The sequence below is a fragment of the Peromyscus maniculatus genome, chromosome 1, assembly GCF_049852395.1.
Source record: "Peromyscus maniculatus bairdii isolate BWxNUB_F1_BW_parent chromosome 1, HU_Pman_BW_mat_3.1, whole genome shotgun sequence".
NCBI classification, from domain to species: Eukaryota; Metazoa; Chordata; class Mammalia; order Rodentia; family Cricetidae; genus Peromyscus; species Peromyscus maniculatus.
Window position 1 is genome coordinate 53,550,459 of NC_134852.1, and position 25,904 is coordinate 53,576,362.

General features: G+C 52.4%; 1 protein-coding gene across 4 annotated transcripts in view; it reads left to right on the forward strand.

Annotated features, from left to right (window-relative positions):
* Ryr1 (ryanodine receptor 1) overlaps positions 1-25,904 on the forward strand; it is a 126,039-nt gene that overhangs the window by 79,776 nt on the left and 20,359 nt on the right. Inside the window, exons 70-89 of one of the 4 annotated variants that reach the window (XM_076542452.1) lie at positions 337-351; positions 1,535-1,705; positions 3,026-3,085; positions 3,416-3,553; positions 3,953-4,065; positions 4,212-4,308; positions 4,696-4,802; positions 6,842-6,893; positions 7,031-7,102; positions 8,327-8,426; positions 8,795-8,874; positions 9,016-9,092; positions 10,006-10,079; positions 10,821-10,838; positions 11,822-11,902; positions 15,649-15,737; positions 15,830-15,958; positions 16,047-16,151; positions 18,411-18,492; positions 20,164-20,351. In XM_076542452.1, coding sequence (XP_076398567.1) covers positions 337-351; positions 1,535-1,705; positions 3,026-3,085; positions 3,416-3,553; positions 3,953-4,065; positions 4,212-4,308; positions 4,696-4,802; positions 6,842-6,893; positions 7,031-7,102; positions 8,327-8,426; positions 8,795-8,874; positions 9,016-9,092; positions 10,006-10,079; positions 10,821-10,838; positions 11,822-11,902; positions 15,649-15,737; positions 15,830-15,958; positions 16,047-16,151; positions 18,411-18,492; positions 20,164-20,351 — 1,848 coding nt within the window. The remainder of the gene's footprint in view (positions 1-336; positions 352-1,534; positions 1,706-3,025; positions 3,086-3,415; positions 3,554-3,952; positions 4,066-4,211; positions 4,309-4,695; positions 4,803-6,841; positions 6,894-7,030; positions 7,103-8,326; positions 8,427-8,794; positions 8,875-9,015; positions 9,093-10,005; positions 10,080-10,820; positions 10,839-11,821; positions 11,903-15,648; positions 15,738-15,829; positions 15,959-16,046; positions 16,152-18,410; positions 18,493-20,163; positions 20,352-25,904) is intronic. The other 3 variants (XM_076542458.1, XM_076542455.1, XM_076542462.1) reach the window with 3 other exon arrangements.

Below are 25,904 nucleotides of genomic sequence, written 5' to 3' on the forward strand. Positions count from 1 at the left end.
CCCCCATCTTCTTACCGCCTGCGGCCTCTGTTTCCTCGCCCCTTCCCTCCCCACCCCGTCACTTCCCATTTCTCCTCTCTCCTGTGTCTTTCCTTCTCTCCCCGTTACTCCACACCCTTCCTTTCTTTTTTCTCTTTTCACAACTGCCCTCTTCGGGGGTCACAAAGAACAGCACCCCCCAAGTCAAGGTCTGGACATTCTCAACTAAAGGGTGGGGTGGGTGGCGGGGAGGCGGGTGGCAGAGGAGCCAGGGTCCTGCTGGTTTGGAATTGGGTCTGGGGCTCTCGTCGGGCTGGGGTAACCCTTCTTGTCTCTGTGTGCAACCCGTTGGAGCAGGCGGGAGACGTGCAGGTCAGCGCCACATCTGGAACCTTCTGCATGGATTTCGGCTAATTCCTTTTCCCACCAAAGCCCCACCCTCTCACACCCCGTGTTCCTGTCCCTACCGTCAGTCCTCAGCTCCTGGCCTCCGTCCCCCTTCCTCCCCTACCGCCCGCTCCTTCCCCCCTCTCAGCTTTGACAAGTTTGGACGAGTTGTGGAATTATTTCTTTCCTGGGTTTTAGTGGTTTTTCTTTTCTTTCTTTCTTTTCTTTTCTTTTTTTTTTTTTTTTTGGTTTTGTTACCAAAAAAAAAAAAAAAAAAAAAACAACCTGCATCGTGGGCTGAGTTCTAGGGGTGTGGAGTGGGACAGCTGCATGGTTGGGGGGCAGCCCTGGCTGTGCACAGCTGTATGTTTTGGGCTCTGGAATCCAATAGACATGGGTAGAACCCAGTGATGGTCGTGAGCTGTGTGACTCTCACCAAATGTCATCTTTTCGAGCCTCTGATGGCCCCAGGCCCAGGGCTCTTTAAAGACGCCTAAATGCTGCATGTGGGGACATGGGCAGTGCCTGTCACTTGGGCCATGCTCAGCATTGCCATGGATGGGGCTCTGGCCGCAGCTCGCCACTGGGACTTCTTGTTGGCATGACTGGAGTGGCCTTGGCCAGGAAGGGGTCTGCACCTGAGACTCCAGAACGTGGCTGTGGGACTCTGTGTTCTGTGTTTTGGCTCCCAGATCTTTCCAGATCTCTCTTGCATTGTCTGTCTTTTTGTGTCCTTGTCTGCCTCAGTCTTTGGTGTCTCCCCCTTTCTTCCACCTTATCTTGTCTCTTGGGGCTCTTTGTGGGCCCACATCTTTGTTTTATTCTTGGAAACTTGGTTTGGGGCAGTGTGAAGTGTGGGGTGAAGCGTGGTAGACACGGGACTCTGGAATTTTCTTAGAGAGGATCACCAGAGCTTGAAAACTTGGGGAGACATACAAGGGATCTAGCTAGAAGTGGGGAACACAGGCTCCGGATGGGGTGAGGAGGTAATGGTCAGGGCTCTGGCACAAGGTGAGTGAGGTCAGGATGGAAATAAACATGTACTCTGATGTTAGGGAGGGTTGCTGGCCATACAGGTTAGGAGCCGGGTTGTGTAAAATGGCTGTAGGTTGGGGCTGGGGCAGAGGGGTGGGGACTTGGACAAGCACTGAGCCCTTTGTCCCCACAGTCAGGTGGCTCGGACCAGGAACGCACCAAGAAGAAGCGCCGGGGAGACCGGTACTCGGTGCAGACATCTTTGATCGTGGCCACACTCAAGAAGATGTTGCCAATCGGACTGAACATGTGTGCTCCCACCGACCAGGACCTCATTGTGTTGGCCAAGGCCCGCTATGCCCTGGTGCTTGCCCAGCCCCTCCCAGCACCCCACCCTGACCCTAGGACCCCAGTGAGCCCCTAGAAACCAAGGAGCGTCTCAGAATCCTACTGTGGGGCTCCCCAAAGCCCTGCAGGACCCCAAACTCTTACCACACCCTCTAGGATGCTCTGAGCCTTGCCCCAGGATGCCGAGGACACATTTTAACTCTCAAATGCAACCAGAGAATAAGCTCCAATAAGCTCCATCAGGACCCACTGAGCCTGTTATAAACCCACAGCCATGTTATAACCCCTGAGACCCTGATGATCTCCCCAAGACCTGGAGTCTCTGAACTCTCCATCAAGATGCCCCCCAAATCCCCTGAGACTCACTGAACTCCTTATAACTCCCCACATGCCCTCATGACTGAAGGTCTGTGACCCCATGGGACCCCTGGCTCACCTCCTTTTGTCTTCAGGTCTCTGCCGACACCCAGTGAATCTTTATGATTCAAAGCACTGCCTCCCAGAATCCCTAATGTCCCCTTCCCCAGAACCACCATTCCCAACCTCTGAGGTCCCAAAGGGTCCTAAGGATCAACTAACCCAGCTCTTAGAACTTCTTAATCCAGCTGGGACCCCAAAAAACCTCCATAAGGCCCACATGTCCCATACATAGAATGGCGAGATAATACTTCCTTTCAGCCTCAGCACCCCTAAGAAGCCCTCTAGGATTCTGCCCCAAGACCCCTCTAAGCACTGGACAGCTTCCTACCCTGCTAGGGTCCTGAGGGTGCTTGAATTGTCCCGTGTATTGCAGCGACCCCTTTCCTGGGACTCCAGAGGACTCCTCAACCTTACCCTCCTAGGAGATGTGATATCCTTGCCCAGCCCCTCCCAGTACCCCCCCACCCTAGGACCCTAGGACACTACAGAGCCCTCCAGAGCCCCCACGACCCTCACTTTGAGCCTTGAGGTCCCTCTTCACCCAGCTAACTCTTCTTGTGGCCCTGTGTAGCCAGATGTTTGATTGACCTTCCCAACTTCCTATAACCTCTGCTGACCTTGCCAGTTTCCCTCACAGCCCCCTCCACCCATCACCTCCCCATCCTACTCACCCCTGAAAAGTCCCTGCTGTTTGATTTTTAATGGTGTCCCCTGTCACACACACCCTAGGCTCACTAATCCCTTCTGTCCCTTCAAGCCTGTGGCTCTCCCTAGACATCTGTCCACGGCCCACAGTCGTGTTCTTCTGGCTTTTCCCAGGTCATACCCTCAGGTCCTGGGTGTCAGAAGCGGGAGGGCTATGGGTCATGGAGAGGGTGAGGCCTCCAGAGTGACCCCGTGGGCCTTGTCTTCCCAGAAAGACACAGATGAGGAGGTCCGTGAATTCCTTCAAAACAACCTCAACCTTCAGGGAAAGGTATGTCCTTTACGGGAGGTGTGTGAAGTACCAGGCCTGGAAGAGGGACCTTTTTTTAAAAATTACATTTATGTATTTAGTGTGGGTCTTGGCAAGCATGTAGAAGTCAGAGGACAGCTTGCAGGAATCAATTCTCTCCTGCCACGTGGGTCCCAGGGATTGAACTCAGAACTTCAGGCTTGGCAGCGAGGGCCCTGACCCATTCATCCATCTTGCCAGCTCTGGAGACGGGAGGGACCTTGGTTCTCGGGCAGCCACCTAAACCTGGCAGTAGGAAGGAGGCAGCCAGCCAGGGAGGTGCCTTCACGCGAGCGTCCTTATCCCCCGCAGGTCGAAGGCTCCCCATCTCTTCGCTGGCAGATGGCACTGTACCGCGGCGTCCCAGGTCGTGAGGAAGATGCCGATGACCCCGAGAAAATTGTGCGTCGAGTCCAGGAAGTGTCCGCTGTGCTCTATCACCTGGACCAGGTGGGCGCCTTTTGTGGCTGAGTCTGTGGGCGGGGCCTGGTCTTGGGACTGTGGGCGGGGCCTGGTCTTGGGACTGTGGGCGGGGCCTGGTCTTGGGACTGTGGGCGGGGCCTGCTGGTGATGGGCGGTGCTAGGAATGGAGCCTTGAGTGTAAGAGGAGATGTGTGGGTCTGGGGAAACGGCATATTGCCTTGAGAGACAAGTGTGACCAAGCATTGGGGCTAGGCTGGGACCTCCTGAAGAAGCCTTGGGTCTGTTGGTGGAAGAGCCCACTTGTTCCGTTGACCCTGCTCCACTCTGCGTAGACTTAAGCACACATGGGCAGCTTCCACTCAGGGTTGGGTGGGACCTGGGCCAGTGCCATGATCTGAGGACATGACATACTGTCCCACCCTCCAGACGGAGCATCCTTACAAGTCCAAGAAGGCGGTGTGGCATAAACTCTTGTCCAAGCAGCGCCGGAGGGCAGTGGTAGCCTGCTTCCGCATGACGCCCCTGTACAACCTGCCCACGTAAGGCCTCCAGGGAGGAGAGCGCCAGGAACCCGGAGAAAGGAAGGGAGTGGGGGGTCGGGAGGATGCTGACCAATAAGGCTGAGGATGGCAGATGCGAGGGGCGTGGGGGAGACTCAGTGGCCTGGAGACCTTTGCCTTTGCAGGCACAGAGCATGTAACATGTTCTTGGAGAGCTACAAGGCCTCCTGGATCCTGACTGAAGACCACAGTTTTGAGGACCGCATGATAGATGACCTATCAGTGAGCTGGGGACTGCCTGGGGATGTGGGACAGGGCTGGGTGGGGCTAGGGGAACCTCAATATAGAAAACCCTGGGGGCTGGAGAGATGGCTCAGCAGTTAAGAGCACTGGTCGTTCTTCCAAAGGACCCAGGTTCAATTCCCAGCACCCATGTGGCAGCTCGCACATGTCTGTAACTCCAGTTCCAGGGGATCTGGCATCCTTGAATAGACATACATACAGGCAAAACACCAATGCACATTTTAAAAAAAGAAAGAAAAGAAAAGAAATGAGACCCCTTAGGCTTGATTTGGGAAAAGAGAGAAAAGTCTAGTCCAGCAAGGCTATGGGAGGAGACTGAAGGGGACCCCCAAAAGCCACCCTCCAGCCCTCACCCAATCCCTCCAGAAAGCTGGGGAGCAGGAGGAAGAGGAGGAAGAAGTGGAAGAGAAGAAGCCGGACCCCCTACACCAGCTGGTCCTGCACTTCAGCCGCACTGCTCTGACTGAGAAGAGGTGAGGACCCCTCCCTGCCGGAGACATCCCCCAGATCTGTAACAACAAACCAACAGCAGCCGACCTTCAGTTTTTAAAATTAGATTGATTCATTCATTGTGTGTCCATATACGCATATATGTGCACGGTGCTCACGTGGAGGTCAGAGGACAACTTGAAGGAGCGTCTTCTTTTCTTCCACCATGTGTGGGTCCAAGTAATCAAACTCAGCCTTCCTTGGCAGCAAGCTCCTTCACCCTCTGAACCATCTTACTGGCCCCCAATCATCGGGCCTTTTAGCGTCACATCATATACAGTATACAACTGCTGTCTACGGTTGCACAGGCTGAACATCTTGTCTGAGAGGCCCACGGGAGATACCACATGGGTTTGTTAGAAGAACCACATCTGGGCTGGAGGTGTAGATTAACAGTAGCATGCTTGCTTGACATGCACAAGGCCCTGGGTTCAACCCCCAGAGCTGGAACAAAGCAGACAGGCAGGGGCTGGACAGGGTGACAGACAGGGACCCCCACTCTTTCTAATTTTCTGTGCTGTCAGTCTTAGCTTGAGTCTTATGGTCTGTGTGAGTTTCTTGCATGTCACTGCAAACATCGTACTTGACAGAAACAGCTTAAGAGGAGGAGAGATTTGTTTCTTGGTTTGCTCTTGTTTTTTGAAGGACGTTTTGTGGACTATAACCACACCCATTCATGCATACTTCGTGTGTGCTCTCACTGGCAGCACTGAGGATGCAACCAAGACTCTTGTGACCCGAAAGACCTAGAGTGTTTGCTGTTTTCCTGTCCCACTGCTCCCCGCCTTGAGACAAGGTCTCACTGTGTATCCCATCTGGAACTCGCTCTGTAGACCAGGCTGGCCTGGAACTCACAGAGATCCTCCTGCCTCTGCCTCCAGAGTGCTGGGATTAAAGGTGTGCGCCACCACCGCCCGGCTTGGTTTTGTTCTTTTTGAGACAGTCTCACTGTGAATCTGATGATTGTCTTGCTTCAGCCTCCTGAGTACTAGGATTGCAAGCTTAGGATCCATCTGAATACCATTTTGAACAATTTATTTTGGTTTCCAGTTTCAATGGACTTTGGTCCATCATGGCTGGGAATGGGTAGCATGGAGTGGGGGTGGGTAGCAGAGGCTGTCACATGTTACATCGTGACCACATGCCACACAGGAGGAAGGGAGAGCCTTCCCTCTCCCCGCCCCCAGCAAGACTTTTAACCGTTTTCTCCCTGGTAAGCTTGTGCACATAGCTCATGGGTCAAGATTCTGACATGCACCTATCATAGCTGCAAGGGACATAGGGAAGCCCAGTGTCTTGTTTCCCATCTGTGGGAGACTCGTGGCTCTAAAGTTAGTTTATGTAGGCTGAATCCCCATGCAAGCTGTGCAACCTTGGCCAATTAAGACTTTTTGTGACTCGGTTTCCATATCTGTAAAATGGGGCTGGTAATGTATCTACCTGATAGGACCACTGTGAAGATAAGTCAGTTCATACATAGAGAACACCTGCCAGCTTTCTAAAGTAATAGATATGGAATGGGTAGCCTCAAGCTGAGCATGGTGCTACCCACATGTAATCCCAGAACTCAGAAAAATAAGGCAAAAGCACTGAAGGCCAGCCTGGGCTACATTTCCAGAATCTGCCACAAACAAAACAAAAGGCTGGGGATGTAGTTCAGTTAGTTGGTAGATCAATTTCCCAGCACCATGAAAACCAGGCATGGTGGTGCACACGTGGGATCCCAGGACTCAGAAGGTGCAGGCGCCATGGTGAGAAGCTCAGGGTCATTTCAACTACATGTTGAGCTTGAGGCTAGTCTGGGCTACATGAGACCTTATCTCAATTAAGAAAAGGAAAGGAAGAGGCAGAGGCAGGCAGAGCTCTGTGAGTTCAAGGCCAGCCTGGGCTACAGAGTGAGCTCCAGGACAGGCTCCAAAGCTACATGGAGAGGCCCTGTCTTGAAAAAAGAAAAGAAAAAGAAAAGGAAAGAAAACAGTTGGGAGGTGTCGCCACTGGTCTGTCTCCCTGCTTCCTTCTGCAGCAAACTGGATGAGGATTACCTGTACATGGCATATGCCGACATCATGGCAAAGGTGAGCCCTGCCTCTGCTCTGCGGAGTGTTACCTTCTCCCTGGATGCACTGCTACCCCCACCCCAGCACTCAGGGGGCTGGTGGGGGCAGGGCACCCCCTTTGCTCACCCTCACCATCAGCTGATGCTGCTTCACAGAGTTGCCACCTGGAGGAGGGCGGGGAAAATGGCGAAGAAGGTGAAGAGGAGGGATCGGAAGTGTCCTTTGAGGTAGGTGGGATGGGGGATCCTGGAGGGAGGGTTGGGAACTCTTGATTCCCGTTCATCCAACCTGTGACCAGAGAGCTATACCTGGGCACACAGTAGCAACAAAGTTAGACCTCGGGGTGAAAGACACAGGAGCCAAACATTAACGATACAGGATATTCACAGTGGTGTAGGGAGGAATGGGTAGAGGGTGGGCCTGGGATGCGGCCAACTGGGGGGGGGGGTGCGGTATACAGCAGCCCAAACACAGTGTCTCCCCAGCTTGGTGGGAGAGTATCAGAGAGGGATCTCAGAGAAGAAACTAGCTAAGCAGGATAAGAGCAACCAACAGCCATCCATGGTGTCGAATACCTGTGATCCCAGCATTTGGGAGGATGAGTCAGAAGAATCATGAGTGCCAGCCCTGCCTAGGGTACACCATGAGCTTTAAGAAAGAGGGGGGAAGCTATTTAGGGCTGGAGAGCTGGCTCAGAGGTTAAGAGCACTGGCTGCTCTTCCAGAGGCCCTGAGTTCAGTTCCCAACACTCACATGGCAGCTCACAAGCTACTATAATTCCAGTTCCAGGGGGATCTTATGCCCTCTTCTGGACTCTGTGGGTACTGCATACATTACACATACAGATGCACATACACAGAAAAGAAATATCTTTTAAATTTTTATTTAAAAATGAAATTCAAAAGCATAGTGATTTATGTTGTAATAACAGCACTTGGAAGGCTGAGTGGAAGGAGGATCATCAAAAGTTCCAGGCCAATACAGGGCTACGCTATAAGACCTTTGTCAAAACCAGATCTGTAATTGGGTCTGAAGCGAGATGTAGCAGGGGGTAATTGGGAGGCTGTGATGGACATTAAGTGGTATTTCAAGATGTCTGAGACAATGCTGTGACATGGATGCATTTATGATTCTTCTTGGCGGCAAAAAGGCGGGTTCTGACGACCCCTCCCCAGCAGAAGGAATGCTGGGTTTCCCTCAGAGAGCGGCGCACAGGAACATGGGGCTTTTCATGTGCATGCTCACACATGGCTTAGGCTCCAGCCACTGGCCTGCCTGAGGGCCCTGGACCTGAGCCAGGTCCAGGAGATAAACAGGATGTAAGCCCCTTGGGGATGAAGAGTGGCAGGTGTGGCTGGAGCTGGGGAGACAGACAGGGAGGAGGAGGGGGTCCTGGGGACCCAGGCTAGGCTACCGAGCACTGAAACCTGCCCCACCCCACCCCACCCCAGGAGAAGGAGATGGAGAAGCAGAGGCTCCTGTACCAACAATCACGACTGCATAACCGGGGTGCCGCTGAGATGGTACTGCAGATGATCAGTGCCTGCAAAGGTGCCGTCTGTGCCCCCCAATCCCAGGCAGTCCCCCGTCCCCTGGGAGCACACCCACCACATCGTCCTGGGTGCCGACCTGCTGGCTCCGGCCACCTCTGCATGCCTCCGACTCCGACCTGCCTACACACTCCAGCTCTTGCAAGTTCTTCTCACATGCCTGCCTTTCATTCTCCCTTCCGCCCTTAGGTCACACACACACACACACACACACACACACACACACACACACACACACACGTCTGTGCATATACTTCATCTCCTCCCTTCATTTTGTGGGGGGAGGGGTGGAGCCCTCAGACTCAGCACACCACTTATGTTATTTTACTTTATTTTTTATTTACTTTGCCTCATCTCCACTGCCTCCAGGAGAGACAGGTGCCATGGTGTCCTCCACGCTGAAGCTGGGCATCTCCATCCTCAACGGAGGGAACGCTGAAGTGCAGCAGGTAACAGACACACAGGATCCTGGGAGGAAGGCTAAGGGTGTGGGTCGGGGGTGGGTGTGGGTCGGGGGTGGGTGTGGGTTGGTGGGTGGGTGTGGGTGGGCGCTCCTGAGTGGCTCCCATCCCCTGCTGCTTCCACTGCAGAAAATGCTGGATTACCTGAAGGACAAGAAGGAAGTGGGCTTCTTCCAGAGCATCCAGGCACTAATGCAGACATGCAGGTGGGCCCCACGTCTGTCTTGAAGGTCTGTCCTACTGGGAAGGCTGTGTCCTCCTGCCCTGGGCTACTCCTGCTTTACTTAGGCTGTGCTGGCCCAGGAAAAGGGACTTACACAGAGAAGCGCAAAGTCTAGAGAGCTGACTAGAAGAATCCAGGTGGAGGGCAGAACGTCACAGCTTGTGAGGATGAGTTAGGTTGGCGCTGGACCTTGGTGGCAGAGTACCTACCTAGGCTGTGCAAGGCCAGCCGGGCTTCCTTCTCCAGCGTGGAGGGCAGGGTGGAAGATATGATGCGTGCCTGGGACCTCAGTGCTCAGAAAGCAGGAGAATTACAGAGACTGTAAGGAGAGCCTGAGCTCCATGAGACCCTGTCTCAAAAAAGGAACGGGGTGGGGGGAGGGGGGATGGGGTAGTAATATTGGTTCGACGGTCAGAACCAGGAGGTTATTGACAGTTCCAGCAGGGTGCTCGGGCACTCTTGATAACTATACCGTGTGGCTCCTCTGTCTCCTGTCTTTCCTCACTTCTTGCCATCAGCTGATTTTTTTTTCTACCCTCTGTTTTGCTAACTGGTGTTTCCGCTTCTTCATGATTTCAGCTTGCATACTGGACTTACCTCTCTTCACAGGGCCAGGGTGGAGGAGGCTGAAGGAAGAGGGTGGGGTGGGGGCACAGATGGAGGGCAGGAGGAGGGTAGGGTCCAGGCAGGGGGTAGACAGGGTGAAGGGTGGGATGGAGGGTCTGCAGAAGGCGAGGGGGGTGGCCGGGACACAGCTTCCATCTGCTCTCGGATGTCGCTTGACCTCTGATCCGTTACTGCTGGCCCTCCATGGCTCTTCAGCCACAGTGGGGGCTGCCAGGCCCTGCCTGAGACAGAAACCAGACCCTCATCACCTCAACCATCTCTTTCCTCAGTGTCCTGGACCTCAATGCCTTCGAGAGGCAGAACAAGGCAGAGGGGCTGGGCATGGTGAACGAGGATGGAACTGGTGAGACCTTCTTCTGGGTGCCCCTCTCCCTGGGACAAAACTTTCCTCAGGATCCCCCCCCATCCACTGGCACTGCCCAGCCCACAGTCCCGGGCCTCCAAGGCACCCCCCATTCCCAAGAGTTCCCTCGGGTTCCCCCAGGGTTGTGATCCCCAGTCCTGAGGACCCCCTCCGTCCCTCCAGGGTCTCCCTTCCCATGGGATCCACCCCGGGTGTCCTTCTGTCTGGTGTACCTCACCCACCACGTGCCCCAAGTCTTCTCACTCTGGTTGCTGTTCATTAATGTCCCTAATCCGGTTAATCGAGTCTTCTCTTTGCTGTGTTTTGACGTGTCTAACTTTCCACCCTGACCTCTGCCTCCTGCCTCTCTTGGGTCCTCTCTCTCTCCCTCTCTCCCTCTCTCTCTCTCTCTCTCTCTCTCCCCTCCCCTCCCCTCTCTCTCCCCCCCCTCCCTCTCTCTCTCTCTCTCTCCCCCCCTCTCTCTCCTCCCCTCTCTCTCCCTCCCTCCCTCTCTCTCTCCCTCTCTCCCCTCCCTCCCCCCCACCCCACCCTGCTTTCCCCTCGCTCCTCTCCCTTGTTAACCCACTCCCTCCTGTCTCCTTATGGCTGTCTTTCTCTCTGCGTGTCTCTGTGTGTCTGTCGTTGTTCCCATCTGTGTCGCTGTACTTCTGTCTGTCTCTGTCTCTGTCTCTTTTTCCTCTTTTCTCCTGCTTCCTCCTCCCATCCTGTTGGCTGCCCCAGTCATCAATCGCCAAAACGGTAATTCCCCCGCCATCCATTGCTGTGCTGCGCCACCCTCCCCTTCTAACCCCCGATGCCCCCTGGGGCTGAGGATCTGGGACAGTCAGGGAGGTCAGGGTGGTGGACCCTTCAGTGAATCCTACTGAGAAGGTTGAGGTCCCCCGAGTCCAGGGGCCGGTGACGCTGTGAATAAGTCTTTTATCCAACACAAGCCTCAGTTTCCCGTGTGTAACACAGAAGTTAGAAAAGACAGTCAGTCAAGGTCCCTTTTCAGCTGGATATTTTGGGGCTTCCAGACCCAGATTCCCAGCCCAGGGTGGGGCGAACCCTCCCCCATACCCACCCTCTCCGCGCTGTGCGTCCCAACCCCAGGTGGTGGTCAGCGTTTGCGGGAGGCAAGCACTCTAATTGGTGCCGCGCGTGCCCTCTGCGCCTGCTCTGATTGGCCCATTCCCGATCCAGTTCTTATAGCCCACCACGATTGGTTTCTTTCAGATGTCTATTCTGATTGGACCATTTGATACACCTCCCTCGGCTTCTCCTGGGTTGGCTGCTTTGGGGGCTTGGGGCCAGTTGGTTGGCTTTCAATCCCCGTCTCCTCCCAGCCCAGTCCCCCCCTGCTCAGAGCCTTGTGTGCAAGTGACCCCAACTCCTGTAATCCATTAACCCCTGCAGCCCCAGCTCAGGGTTATACCAGCTTCGGAATGTCTGCTGGGTCGCTCCTTGATGTCACACAAATGGTGGCATTGGAGGGACACTGGTGTACAAAGACACTTGAGGCTCCCAGCTTCATGACCCAGGCCTCCTCGGGCCTCCATCTACGGAGCTCACTGGCTGGTGTCTTGGATGGCCCTCACAGTGTCTTTGAAGTGGTGGCCACTCCTCCCAGCACCCCATACATTGTGCATGCGTGTGCAGTGTGTGCATGGTTGTGTGCATGTGTGTGCTGTGTCCTGACGCACCTGACCCCTCCTGGGCCCCGCCCCTGTCCTTCCACCCAGGAGAGAAGGTCATGGCAGATGACGAATTCACTCAAGACCTGTTCCGCTTCCTGCAGCTCCTCTGCGAAGGGCATAACAATGGTGAGGAGGAGGGTGGGCAGGGGGAGAGGACACTGAGGTGTGGGGGCTTCCAAAAGCTGCCTGAGCTGATCTCTGACCCCCTCCCCCTCCCCTCCCCCTCCCCTCCCCCTCCCCTCCCCCTCCCCGACTCCTCCCCCTCCCCCATGATGACTTCCCCAGCCATGCTGGCCTTGTCCAGCCTCAAGTCTCTTTACCTTCCTCTACTCTCAGAAGAAGCGCAGTGTGTGAGGATCAGGGGTTCAAGGTCACCTTAGTTACAAGGCTAGCCTGAGCTACATGAGATCCTGTTCCAAAGAAACAAGCAACAATAACAAATTCCTCTGAGTTCTGAAATTACTGGACTCAAACCACTTAGCTTCATCTTCGCTTCCTCTGGCCAGTCCAACTCCCCAAAGGCAATCTGCCAAAATCCAGTTTGGCCAGAAGTCAGTTTACCCAAATGGGCAATTTGTCACACTCCGTTTTCCCACAGGCATTTGGCAGCCCTCACTGGGGGATGGATTCCAGTACTCAGACGAACGCATTGCTCGGTGTTTAAAAATGAGTCTATCCAATTTATTCATTTGTTTATCACATAAAACATTTTCCCAGAAGATGTACAGACTCTTTCTTAACAGAAGCAAGAATTTTCACAAGCTCTGTCCTCACTGTGCCAATTTGACAAAATCCAGGGCGGGCAGCCTGCTAACTAAACAGGGTGTTGATGGAAAAATAGAACTCCATGCGGCTCAAACAGCTCACGCTAAAGGAACAGCTGAGCTGGGCGGCAAAGGCCTGTAATCTCAGGGCTCCGGCAGCCTGGCCGGAGGGTGATGAGCTCAAAGCCACCTCAGCTGCAAAGAGAAACTTTATCTCCCAAACCAAAAACAAAGAGCAGCCTAAATCCTGAACAACCTTCCCACAAGGCCATTTCCCATTACAAATGTGTGTCACACAGTCATGTGTGCAATGTTCCCAGTACAGAGGAAACCATAGACTACACAGAGGGCGAGTATATATGTGTGCGTGCGTGCGTGCGTGCGTGCGTGCGTGCGTGCGTGCATGTGTCTGTCTGTCTCTCTGTGTATCTATGTGCCTGTGTGAGTGTGTGGTGCATGTCTGTATGTGTGTGACAGTGTGACTGTGTTTCTGTCTGTGGGACTGTGTGGTGCATGTCTGTATGTGTGTGACTGTGTGTCTGTCTGTGGGATTGTGTGGTGCATGTCTGTATGTGTGTGTGACAGTGTGACTGTGTCTGTCGGTGGGACTGTGTGGTGCATGTCTGTATGTGTTTGACTGTGTGACTGTGTCTGTCTCTGGGACTGTGTGGTGCGTGTCTGTATGTGTGTGACAGTGTGACTGTGTGATGCGTGTCTGTATGTGTGTGACTGTGTGACTGTGTCTGTCTCTGGGACTGTGTGGTGCATGTCTGTATGTGTGTGACAGTATGTCTGAGGGACTGTGTGGTGCGTGTCTATCTGTGTGTGGCAGTGTGACTGTGTCTGTCTGTGGGACTGTGTGGTGCGTGTCTGTATGTGTGTGACAGTGTGACTGTGTGATGCGTGTCTGTATGTGTGTGACTGTGTCTGTCTGTGGGACTGTGTGGTGCGCGTCTGTATGTGTGTGGCAGTGTGACTGTGTCTGTCTGAGGGACATCAGGTGTCTTCCTCTGCCTGTCACTGTCTCCCTGATAGTCTTGAAACAGGGTTTCTCACTGAATACCAAGCACCCCTGGCCCCACCCCCAACCTCTGTCACAGACTGCCTGGCCAGGGAGCACTTGGGATCTGCTCATCTTCAGCTACATACTACATTCAAGGCTAGCCTGAGCTACGTGAGATCCTGTCTCAAAAAAAAAAAAAAAAAAAAAAAAGCAAAGCCAATAAAACAAAACAAAAGAGGAAGAACAAGGAGAAACAAATGGAGGACTTAAAATCCCTATTTTCCCAGTAAATATTTGTTCAGAAAACCTTAATTTAAAAAACAATTAGACTTGGAAGAGGTGGAAAGGTGGGTGGGTTGGGGGGTGGGAGGAGGGAGGGGAGGGGGATCTGGGATCTGTGGTTGGTATCTAAAATGAACAGAAAATTTCTTTCTTTCTTTCTTTTTTTTTTTTTTTTGGTTTTTCGAAACAGGGTTTCTCTGTGTAGCTTTGCGCCTTTCCTGGAACTTGCTTTGGAGACCAGGCTGGCCTCAAACTCACAGAGATCCACCTGCCTCTGCCTCCCGAGTGCTGGGACTAAAGGCGGGCACCACCACTGCCCGGTGAAAATTTCTTAATAATAAAAATTGAAAGAAAAAACAAAACAAAACAAAAAAAAAAAACAATTGGGGCTGGAGAGATGGCTCAGAGGTTAAGAGCACTGGCTGTTCTTCCAGAGGTCCTGAGTTCAGTTCCCAGCAACCACATGGTGGCTCACAACCATCTACAATGAGATATGGTGCCCTCTTCTGGCCTGCAGGCTGAACATTCACTGTATAAATAAATAAATAAAAATAAATAAATAAATAAATAAATAAATAAATAAATAAATAAATAAATAAATAAATAAATAAAATCTTAAAAAAAACTATTGGAAGCTGGGCATGGTGGCTCACATTATTTTTTTTTAAAGATTTATTTATTTATTATGTATGCAATGTTCTGCCTGCATATATGCCTGCAGGCCAGAAGAGAGCACCAGATCTCATTACAGATGGTTGTGGGTGGCTCACATTTTTAATCCCAGCACTCGGGAGGCAGAGGCAGGTGAATTTCTGAGTCCTAGGCCAGCCTGGTCTACACAGAGTGAGTTCCAGGACAGCCAAGGCTACACAGAGAAACTTTGTCTCAAACAAAAATTAAATTAAAACAATTGAAGCTGGGTGTGATGGTTACTCAGTTGTAACTTGGTACTTGGGAGACTGAGGTAAGAGGATTTGAGGCCAGCCTGAGGCACCTCTCTCATGGAAACATAAAGAGAGGAGCTGGTTAGATGGCCCAGTGAGTAACAGGGTTTACTGGCAAGCTTGATGACCTGAGCTGGTTCTCGGGCCCATGTGCTGGATGGAGAGAGCTGACTTCTGACCCCATTAGCACCTGGCATGTGCCAGCCTTCCCCTCCCCTCAGGAATAAAGTAATGAAAAACAAATTAGACAGGGTTTCACTCTGCAGCCTCGAATGGCTGGAACGTGCTGTGTACAATAGGCTAGTTTCAAACTCACAGAGACCCACCTCTGTCTCCCCAGTGCTGGGATTATGGTGGTGACCATCTTGCCCATACCTAAATAAATGGGAAAAATTTTGAGCGTGTGTGGGTATCTTGCCTCCAAGTATGTAGGTGTACCATGTGCATGCAGTTCTCAAGGAGACCAGAAGAGGGCGCCAGATCACCTGGGACTGGAGTTAGAGATGATTGCGAGCCACTGTGTGGATGCTGGGAAATGAAACCAGGTTCTCCGGAAGAGCAGCTAATGCTCTTAACCACTGAGCCATCTCTCCAGACCCACAAATTAATTTTTAAAAATTTACCAAAAATGAAGAAAGGAGAAGGGGGAGGCTAATCCCTACTGCATTTGCTACATGGAGGCCCTCAACAGTGTCTTTAGATAAATGTATAAATGATCCTCCATCTCTGTGTGACACACATACTTCAGTCTTGGGAAGTTAATTATACGACATCTGGCACACAGTCAGCACTGAACACGAACATTTCATAAATGAATAGACCCCATTGTCTCCCCAAACACAGGTGCTCACTGACTGAATGGATGTTCCGTTTCCGTAGATTTCCAGAACTACCTAAGGACACAGACGGGGAACACGACCACCATCAACATCATCATCTGTACAGTGGACTACCTCCTGCGGCTGCAGGTGAGGAAGGGGGACCAGCCTCGCCGGCCGGGAGCCAGTGGCGGTGGGAGCGCGCACGGCTCCAGCGCTCCCCCTGTCCTCCCGGCCCCCAGGAATCCATCAGTGACTTCTACTGGTACTACTCGGGCAAGGACGTCATTGAGGAGCAGGGAAAGAGGAACTTCTCCAAAGCCATGTCCGTAGCTAAACAAGTGTTCAACAGCCTCACTGAGTACATCCAGGTAGGGCCAGGACTCCAGGACCTGCGGAGGCAGAGCGGCCCCATTCACAGCACCCCTGCTGGGCCTTCATGCTACCTTCTGTCCTCAGGGCCCCTGCACTGGAAACCAGCAGAGTCTGGCGCACAGCCGCCTCTGGGATGCCGTGGTGGGCTTCCTGCACGTGTTTGCCCACATGATGATGAAGCTGGCTCAGGTCTGAGTTCCTCCTCCGTTATCAGCCCTCTGCCTCCAGCCATCCCCTATGGTCCCCAAGTGCTCTGCGCATGTTATCCAGACAGCTCCCTCCCCGTGGCCAAAATCCCTTCTGGATTGGTCCTCTGCATGCTTCTTCCTCTACCCCCACCAATCGGCTCGTTTCCCACCTACACGTCCATTTGGATCCCCGCCCCTACTGTCCAGAAATCTCCTCTGACTGGTTGGTATGATTTTCTCTCTGATGCGGTCATCCCAGATACTTCCAGCTTTGGGCAGGGGGTGGGACCATGCCTCTAGATCAGGGCCTGGGGCTGAAGGCGTGTTCCTTTTTCACCCTGCCTGCGGCAGATGACTCCCGTGTCGGGTACCCATGATGTAAGGATCCTGTTGGGCCCCTTGCTCCCAGAATACTTGCGCTCTCCTTTTCCCCGCCTCCTTGCTCCTCTGCAGCCTCGTGAATGCCTCGCACACGCTCCATCCATTTGTGTGCTCCTGCTTGGTAGACTTAGTCAAAGCTTGTACAGCTGGATAAGTACAATCTCTCATGCACTGCATGAAGTAAGAGCAGGCAGCCGCGGAGCCCTAAAGACGTCCTCACCACTACAGACACACTGGTGTAGTACAATAACTGTCCGGCAGGTGGCAGTAAAGCATTCTGTATAATTTCCCACCAACCAGTGTCCTCTGGAAGGAGACCCTCTCCTAATTTGATGACGCCTAACAGAAAGGAGTTGAATTGAGAATTCAGTTTCTCGGTATAGTTAGGCATGTGATGTTGGTGTAATTTTAAAATACTGGTGGAAGTGAACTTCCAAGTACTGTTGTGATAATTCATCAGCCACAGTCCAGGTGCAGGATACAAGGGACATTCAATACAAGGAGATGGGAGCGTGGCTGAGTGGTAGAGCCCCTGCATAGAACCCTCAGTGAGGGGCTGGGATGTGGCTCAGTGGTAGAGCACCTGCCTAGAATCCCCCAGTGAGGGGCTGGGGTGTGGCTCAGTGGTAGAGGCCCTGCCTAGAATCCCCCAGTGAGGGGCTGGGGTGTGACTCAGTGGTAGAGCCCCTGCCTGTCATCCCCCAGTGAGGGGCTGGGGGTGTGGTTCAGTGGTAGAGCACCTGCCTAGAATCCCCCAGTGAGGGGCTGGGGTGTGGCTCAGTGGTAAGAGCCCCTGCCTGGAATCCCCAGTGAGGGGCTGGAAAAATGGTGCCCAGGCTGCCCTTCACCCCAGTAACAGCTCCAGGCAGTGCGAAACGCATCTTTCCTAAAAGTTCCAAGTAAAAGACCCGAGGTTCTCTGAGGTCTTGGGCCGTGTGCTTGTTATTGAACCAATGGTCTCAGCCAAAGGAAAGAAATTTCTGGTTGGCCACTGATGTATTCCTTCTTAAAGCCAGGATGTGGAGTCAGCACCTGACAGGATTAAAGATCACCACCTCAACTGTGGCAGCTAAGATAAGACAGACTCATGGGAAGGCACAAAGCCTAGGCCTGATCAACCTAGAGATATTAGATCCTAGTATGTTGGGAGCCTGGAGTTAGAATTCCAAACTTGGTACCTGTGCAATGTGTTAGGATTAGAATGAGCAGCTCCCAGGACCAGCATGGCGGCAAAGGAGCCTCACAGCTCATGTGTGAGCCCCGCAAAATTACACTCTGTGGGTCACAAATGGCACTTACGTGTGACTGAAAATAATACAGATGTCACAATGGGAGACTTGGACGGAGGTTTCTGTGAGCCCTCTATTGGACAGGGGCTGTACTGTACTGGCTTCTTAGTTCCCCCAAGTGGCATACCAAAAAGTGTGTGGCTCCACCCCTCCACCAGCTCTTCCTCGTGAACTTCCCACCTGTCCATCACAATCAGATCCCACAAGGCCAAGCCCCCACTGACCAGGCACCATGCTGGGATTTCATTCTTCTAAGATCGAGTCTCTACCCACACTATCTGTCCCCGTCCATCTGTCTGTCTGTCTGTCTCACTCTGGTCTGAATGTCTGCTCACCACGGCTCCCAGCTTTCTTGTCTGCCAGCACCATGCTCCCACATACTTCCCCCGGTACCAACCCCACCCCACAGTCTTATCTCTCTGTCCCTCCTCTGCTTCCGAGGAACATGTTTGGACGCGGGTCCCCTCAGAGGTAAGAGGGAGAAAGAAGGGAACTTAAGCCCTGCTGGATAGGTGAGGAAACCCCAAAACCATTGGCAGTAAGGTGGTGTTCACAGAGACCACCTCTCATGGCTGCTGTGTGCCCTCTAGGACTCCAGCCAGATAGAGCTGCTGAAGGAGCTGCTGGACCTCCAGAAGGACATGGTGGTGATGCTGTTGTCCCTCCTGGAAGGTAAAGGCCCAGAGGTTCGGGGACAGGGAGGGGCCGGTTCAGAGGTTCAGACAAACCCCTCTGACATGCTAGAGCCAAGGTGATGAGGAGGCTGCTTGACCCAGGTCAGCAAACATTCACCGAGTGCTGTGTATGAGCCAGGCCCTGACTGGATGTTAATTGATTGATTCCACAGAGAAGTTTTAGTAAGATGAGTTGCCTGGACACTGTATTTATGAACTTAATATTTATTTATTAGATATACCAATATAAAGCATGAATAGTTATTAAATGTATCAGTTAGTTTTTGCTGCATAACAAATATCCACCAAATTTAGCAACTTGAAACAACATCTTTTATTTGATAAAAAAAATAATAATAATTTAAGCCTGGGCTACATGGTGAGTCCAGGTCAGTTTGCCCTAATAGCAAGACCCTATCTCAAAAACAAAAACAAACAAACAAACAAAAATCAAGGGCTGGAAAGATGGGTCAGTGATTAAGAGCACTACCTACTCTTCCAAAGAACCTGGGTTCAATTCCCAGCACCCACAACTGTCTGTAACTCCAGTTCTAGGGGTTCCAATGCACTCTTCTGGCCTCTGAGGATGCTGTATGTATGGGGTATATAAAACATACATGCAGGCAAAATACCATACATAATAATAATGATGACAATAATAATATAATAATAATAACAACACTGTTTATAGAGGCACATAACTGTCATTCCAGCGAACAGGAGACTGAGGCAGGAGGATCAAGAGTTCAGCACCTTTCTCACTTACAGAGTTTGAGACCAACCTGGTCTACATGGGCTACAACAGCTCAAAAACCACAAAATGAAACACTTCTTACAAATCTCTGCCTCTCTGTCTCTGTCTCTCTCCCCTCTCTCCTGCCCCGGCCCTCTCATTCTTTTATGCGGCTCCTTAGCACTCCACTGTGAGGTATATGGTAAAAATCATTTCATTAAATCCCTGTTGGTGGGCACTCGAGTCCTTTTTCTTCTCCGTGGTGCAGGGCCAGGACCCCAGGGCCTCACGCATGCTGGCTGCATGTATACTTTGCCTCTGAACTGCAGCCTGGGCTGCAAGTGTTCTTGCCTTTAGTTTTTGAGACAGAGTCCCACTCTGTAGCCCAGGCTAGACAATCATGACAATCCTCCTGCCTCAGCTTCACACGTGCTGCATTATAGGCACGTGCCTCCGTATCCGGCTGCACTAATACAGAGTTTTTAGGTGTGTGAGCTCTGAGGTCACAAGGCTCTGGGTGCAAATCCTCCCTTGCTTACTTAGCAGCTGTACAGCTCTTAGTGGGCAAGTTTCTCCAAGTCTTTCTTACCTGTGAAACCATACGGTGATGTCTCCCTTACAAGGTTCTCATGAGCTTTTACTGGGGCAACTCTTGACACAGCCTCTCTGGCATGGGCCCCCACTGTCAACCATTGCCCCCACTGGCGATCTTTCCAGCCAGTTAGAGGGGTGGACAAATTATCAAAAGAGGATGGCCATGGCACTACCAGAGATCACCAGATGGTCCTCTTCCCGGAGGTGCCGGAGCAGGCTAGGAAGTGCCCACCTACTTGGTGGGTCCTAGGGAGCCGTGGGTGACTTCTGAGCTTGGGAGAGCAAATACAGAGGGTCCAGGTGGATGCTCTGCTGGGCTGCACTGACCCCGGCCTCCTGCAGGGAACGTGGTAAACGGCATGATTGCGCGGCAGATGGTAGACATGCTCGTGGAATCCTCTTCCAACGTGGAGATGATCCTCAAGTTTTTCGACATGTTTCTGAAACTCAAGGACATCGTGGGCTCTGAGGCCTTCCAGGACTACATCACAGACCCTCGTGGCCTCATCTCCAAGAAGGACTTCCAGAAGGTGGGTGCTGGACAGCAGGTGAGCCCAGGATCCAGGCGGGGTTGCCAAGTGCCAGCAGTGCCTCCCTGCCTGGCTACCCGGGGTGAGAGGCTTCTTGCTTGGCCTCAGCCTCCTTGTCTGTACACAGAGATGATCTGAGGGTGGTGGTTTAGTCCTGTGATCCCAGGACATGAGAGGCTGAGGCGGGAAGATCATGAGTTTGAGACCTGTGCTTGAGGATGTCTTTAGGATGAAATATGAGTTCTCACTCCTATAAGAACCATTGTTACTACATAAACCATTATTTATAAACAGCCACAACATTATCATCTCATCTGTCACCTTTCCATGGCTATAAAAACATACCTAAGACAGTGCTCGAAGAGGAGAACAGACCTTTGTTCCCACAGCAGAAGCTACTTTTCTCTCTGCTCTTTCGTTGGGGAATCCTGAGCAAGAAGAAAGGTTTCTTTGGTTGGCCATACTTCTGTTCCGTGGTCTCTTGACCCCATCACGTTGGACCCATGGCAAGGCAGGCCCAGTGAGGGAACCATGGCAGAATATAACAGCTCACCTCATGGTGGCCAGGAGCAGAGAGAGAAGAGAAAGGACCAGAAAGGACTCCTTGAGGAGTCCCTAATACACTCCTCCAGGGCGTGTCCCACAGACCCACCACCTCCCCATCAGACCCACATCCTAATGTTTACACATCTCCCCAGTGGTCCGAATACCTGGGGATCAGACCTGTAGCCATGAGCTTTGGGGGACACTTGAGGTGGTACTATAGCAGGACATGGTGGCACTCACCTTTGACCCCAGCCCTCGGGAGGCAGAGCCAGGCAGATCTCTGTGAATTGGAGGCCAGCCCGGGCTACAGAGTGAGTTGTCCCCGTGTCTCCTGTCAGCTGAGATTTGTCACAGACATGTAATCAGAGTCTGTTTGGGAGGGTGTTACCATTTTACCTGAGCTTTTTTCCAGAGCCTTCCATCCACAGACACCCCCCCCCCTTTAGTATTGTCAGCAGTGGCTGGTGAGAGGGACATGGTGACATTTAATCTTCTAAGCAGTTGCTGGGCGGCAGTGGCACAGGCCTTTAATCCCAGCACTCGGGAGGCAGTGGCAGGTGGATCTCTGAGTTTCAGGCTAGCCTGGTCTACAGAGTGAGTTCCAGGACAGCCGGGGCTACAGAGTGAGTTCCAGGACAGCCGGGGCTACACAGAGCAACCCTGTCTCGAAAACCCAAAAGTAAATAAATGAATTTCTAAACATTTACAAGCACAAAACTTCCCTAATGCCAAGCATCCGTTCCTTTCCCCAGCCAATCTCTGTATTTTACAATATGCCTTGCAGTTTCTGGTTGAAAAGCCGCGTTCAGAACCCATTTAAAAGGACTTGTTACTTCTCAGTGTTGGGTCCGGGTCACGCAATAATGGGGGACAGACCACCAAAGTCTATTAAACAGAAGCAAACTTTATCCCAGAAAAATTAAAATTAAAATTAAAATAAAACACTGCGAGGCACAAAAGCTTATCAGCTAGCTGAGACCACAGCCAGTGTTGGAATTCTGGGGCTGTGGCAATGGAGGTGGTTACTGCCCCCCTTCATAGTGTCAGGCATGGGGTGCATGCTAGGAGTCACGTAGAAACAACCATTAAAAAAGTTAACTTTGGTCCAGGCAGTTGTTGGCTATAAGGGCAGCGGGGAGTGGGGGCGTGGGGGTGGGGGTTAAAAGTTAACCCCTGGCTGTTGACAGAGGGGCTGGCTGTGAAGCAGAGGGCCATTGTTAGCAGTTAACCTGTAGAGCTAGTGATCGCCAGTTCTTATCTCTTAAGCTTATAATTTTATATTGCTATATTCCTGGACCATTCATCAGAAAATGGAGCAAATTTTAAAACTGTCCCGTTTTCAAGATGTCCCATGTGTCTGACAGACTTTGACAGATGTGGATGCATCGGCTTTCCTAGCTGAGTGCATGGCTCACACGTGTGACCCAGCACTTGGCAGTTAGGACAGAAAAAACAAGAGTTCAAGGTCAGCCTTGACCACAGAGAGAGTTTAGAGCCAATCTGGGCTACGCCAGACCCTGACTTAGAAAGCACAAAAATGAAATAAGAACCAGGTATATCAGATTTTCATTACTATAACAAAATACCTGAAACAATGGATCTCGAGGAGAAAGGATTTTGGTTTTGTTTCCGGCTCCTGGGTTTGAGTGTTAGATCAAACAGTCCCATCGTCTGTGATGTCTGGGAGGCCAGGCTTTCAGGAGGGGACATGTTGCAAAGCATAGCATGAACCAGGACGCAGAAACTAGGCAGGAGGTGTGAGGGTCACCTAATCCCCTTTAAGGCATTCCACCAATGGCCTCAGGCCCTCTCCATAGCTCCCACCCCCTAAATAACCACAACATCTTCCCAGGGTGCCACTGTGGGATCTTTAACACTAGGACCTTTGGGGAACATACCTAGACCATGGCATTGGATGAGGCCTCTGGGGTGTCAGCCACTACCTTAGTCATGAGAGCAAGGCAGTGAGCAAAAGAGAGACTCCCACTTGAATCTGAGAGGGGAGGGCCTAGTGAAAACCAGCTGAAGTAGGCATGGGAATGGGGTGGCCGGGAAAGGCCCTTCTGAAGGAGGGGATACTGATGTTGGGGTTTGAGAAGCACCACATGAAGGTGGAGTGGGTGTGGTGTCCCCTGCGAAAGGACAGCAGGTGTGAAGGCTGGAACACAAGAGCAGCCTGGGAGGAGAGCTGTGTGGCCGCAGAGGTGGCCAGAGAAAGGAGGAGGCGGAGTCTCGGGAGGGGAGGGGGCAGCTGGCAGGGCCGGAGTCTCGGGAGGGGAGGGGGCAGCTGGCAGGGCCGGAGTCTGGGGAGGGGAGGGGGCAGCTGGCAGGGCCTGTATCTGGGGAGGGGAGGGGGCAGCTGGCAGGGCCGGTATCTCGGGAGGGGAGGGGGCAGCTGGCAGGGCCGGAGTCTCGGGAGGGGAGGGGGCAGCTGGCAGGGCCGGAGTCTCGGGAAGGGAGGGGGCAGCTGGCAGGGCAGGAGTCTCGGGAGGGGAGGGGGCAGCTGGCAGGGCCGGAGTCTCGGGAAGGGAGGGGGCAGCTGGCAGGGCCGGAGTCTCGGGAAGGGAGGGGGCAGCTGGCAGGGCCGGAGTCTGGGGAGGGGAGGGGGTAGCTGGCAGGGCCGGAGTCTCGGGAGGGGAGGGGGCAGCTGGCAGGGCCGGAGTCTCGGGAAGGGAGGGGGCAGCTGGCAGGCCCGGCAGCCCCAGGGGGACTTTGGCACTTCACGTGTGCAGAGTTCAGACCTGAAGCGTGTTCTCAGAGCCCCTCCCACTGTGTTTAGAGACGGCGTGGCAGGGAGGGGGCTGCTGTGAGCGTGCGAGACCGAAGGCAGGGGTGCAGGGAGGGAGGAGACGCGGATGGGTCCTGGATCTGTCCTGAGAGCGAGCTGGCAGCTTTGCAGATGAGGGATCAGATGTGGGTGACAAGAGCAGGCGGGATGACTCAGAGATTTCACTTCAGCACAGCGGGTGGGTGGGAGCCGCTATTCCTGAAATGGGTAAGGCTGGGGGAGGGGAGGTTTTATCTTCTAACGCTCTCTTCTGGATTCACACGTGGGCCTGCATGCCTATAATCCCAGCACTCTGGAGGGAGAGGCCGGAGGGATGCCAAGAAGCCAGGGCCAGCCTGGCCTGGTCTATATAGGAAGTTACAGGTTAGCCAGAGCTACATAGCAAGAGTCTTTTTTTTTTTTCTCTCCCCTTCAGACAGGGTTTCGCTGTGTGGCCTTGGCTATCCTGGATCTCACTCAGTAGACCAGGCTGGCCTCAAACTCAGATCCACCTGCCTGTGCCTCCCAAGTTTTGGGATTAAAGGTGTGTGTCACCAACCGACTGACAGTCGTTTTTTTTTAAAGATTTATTTATTTTGTATACAGTGTTCTGCCTGCATGTAAGCCTGCAGGCCAGAAGAGGGCGCCAGATCTCATTACAGATGGTTGTGAGCCACTATGTGGTTGCTGGGAATTGAACTCAGGACCTCTGCAAGAGCAGCCAGTGCTCTTAACATCTGAGCCATCTCTCCAGCAACCCGATTGACAGTCTTTAATAATAATAATAATAATAATAATAATAATAATAATAATAATAATAATAATAATAAGAAGAAGAAGAAGAAGAAGAAGAAGAAGAAGAAAACAAGTTACTTCTGAGCCTTTCTGTTTGTGAGGTGACATACACTAAGATGTCAGTGGTCCCATTTGTCAAGATGCTGGAAAGTGGTCAGGGTCCAGATGGGAAGACCTGCCAATCATATGTTCAGGTGACGTGTGGAAGCTAGAATCCCACTGTCAGATTAAGGAATGTGGGAAGCAAAGGGAGGGTGTAGCTCTCAGCCCCGCCCGCCCCCAGCCACCTCCAGCCTTTCCAGGTCTGGAAGTGAAGGCAGGTTGACAGTGGCCAGAGAAGATGTCACAAAAGAAGGGGTGGGACAGACGGACGATGACCAACAGCAAATCGGCAGAGTTGCATCCAAGAGCGAATCAGGAGGGGGGAGGAAAGGATCCCAGGCTCTCATGGGGGGGCAGCTGGTGGATGCACCAGGGTACATGATGAGAAGTTCCTGTGTGACTGGGTCTCTTTGCTCTGTGGTTTTAGAACCTTTCATGATTTGCAAAGCCTGTTACTCATTTAGAAAGCATTTTGCAAAGCTCTTGGCTTCCACCAAGGACAGCCTAGAGCCAGGAAATACCGCTTCTGTTCATACCCCAGAGCTGCGTCTCTGCATTCTGCAGCCCATCTCTAGGCTGGTCAGGAAACTCATCTCTTAATAGAAAACAGAACACGGAGAACCATTGCGTAGCAAAAGTCAGAAATGTGTCTTGAAACTTTTTTTTTTTATTTGAACTGTAAAATGCTTTCTTACTGCTGGTGCGGTCAAGGATGTTTGAGAAACTGCCTTTGAAAACTGCTGAAGAGCACGCAGCAAGTGTGGGGTGCAGTCTGTTTGGTGGGGTGCTTGTCTAGCAGGCACGAGGCCATGGGTTTGGTTCCCGGAATTTCATAAACTGAGTATGGTGGTGCATGCATGTAATCCGAAGGCTGAGGCAGGAGCATTGGGAATTTAAGGCCAGCCTTGGCTATGTAGTGAGTTTCAAGCCAGCCTGGGCTTCATGAGGCCTTGTCTTTTCTTTCTTTTTTTTTTTTTTTTGGTTTTTCGAGACAGGGTTTCTCTGTGTAGCTTTGGTGCCTTTCCTGGAACTCGCTTTGGAGACAGGGCTGGCCTCGAACTCACAGAGATCCTCCTGCCTCTGCCTCCCGAGTGCTGGGATTAAAGGCGTGTGCCACCACCGCCCAGCGAGGCCTTGTCTTAAACAAACAAACAAAATAAGCAGCTGGGCATGGTGGCACATGCCTTTGGTCCCAGCACTCAGAAGGCAGAGGCAGGAGGCTATGAGTTCCAGGCTAGCCTGGGCTACAGAGTAGGTTCTAGTCCAGTCAGGGCGATGTAGGAAGACTCTGTCTCAAACAAACAAAAGCAAAATTAATTTCTAATTTAAAAACCCACCTTTAA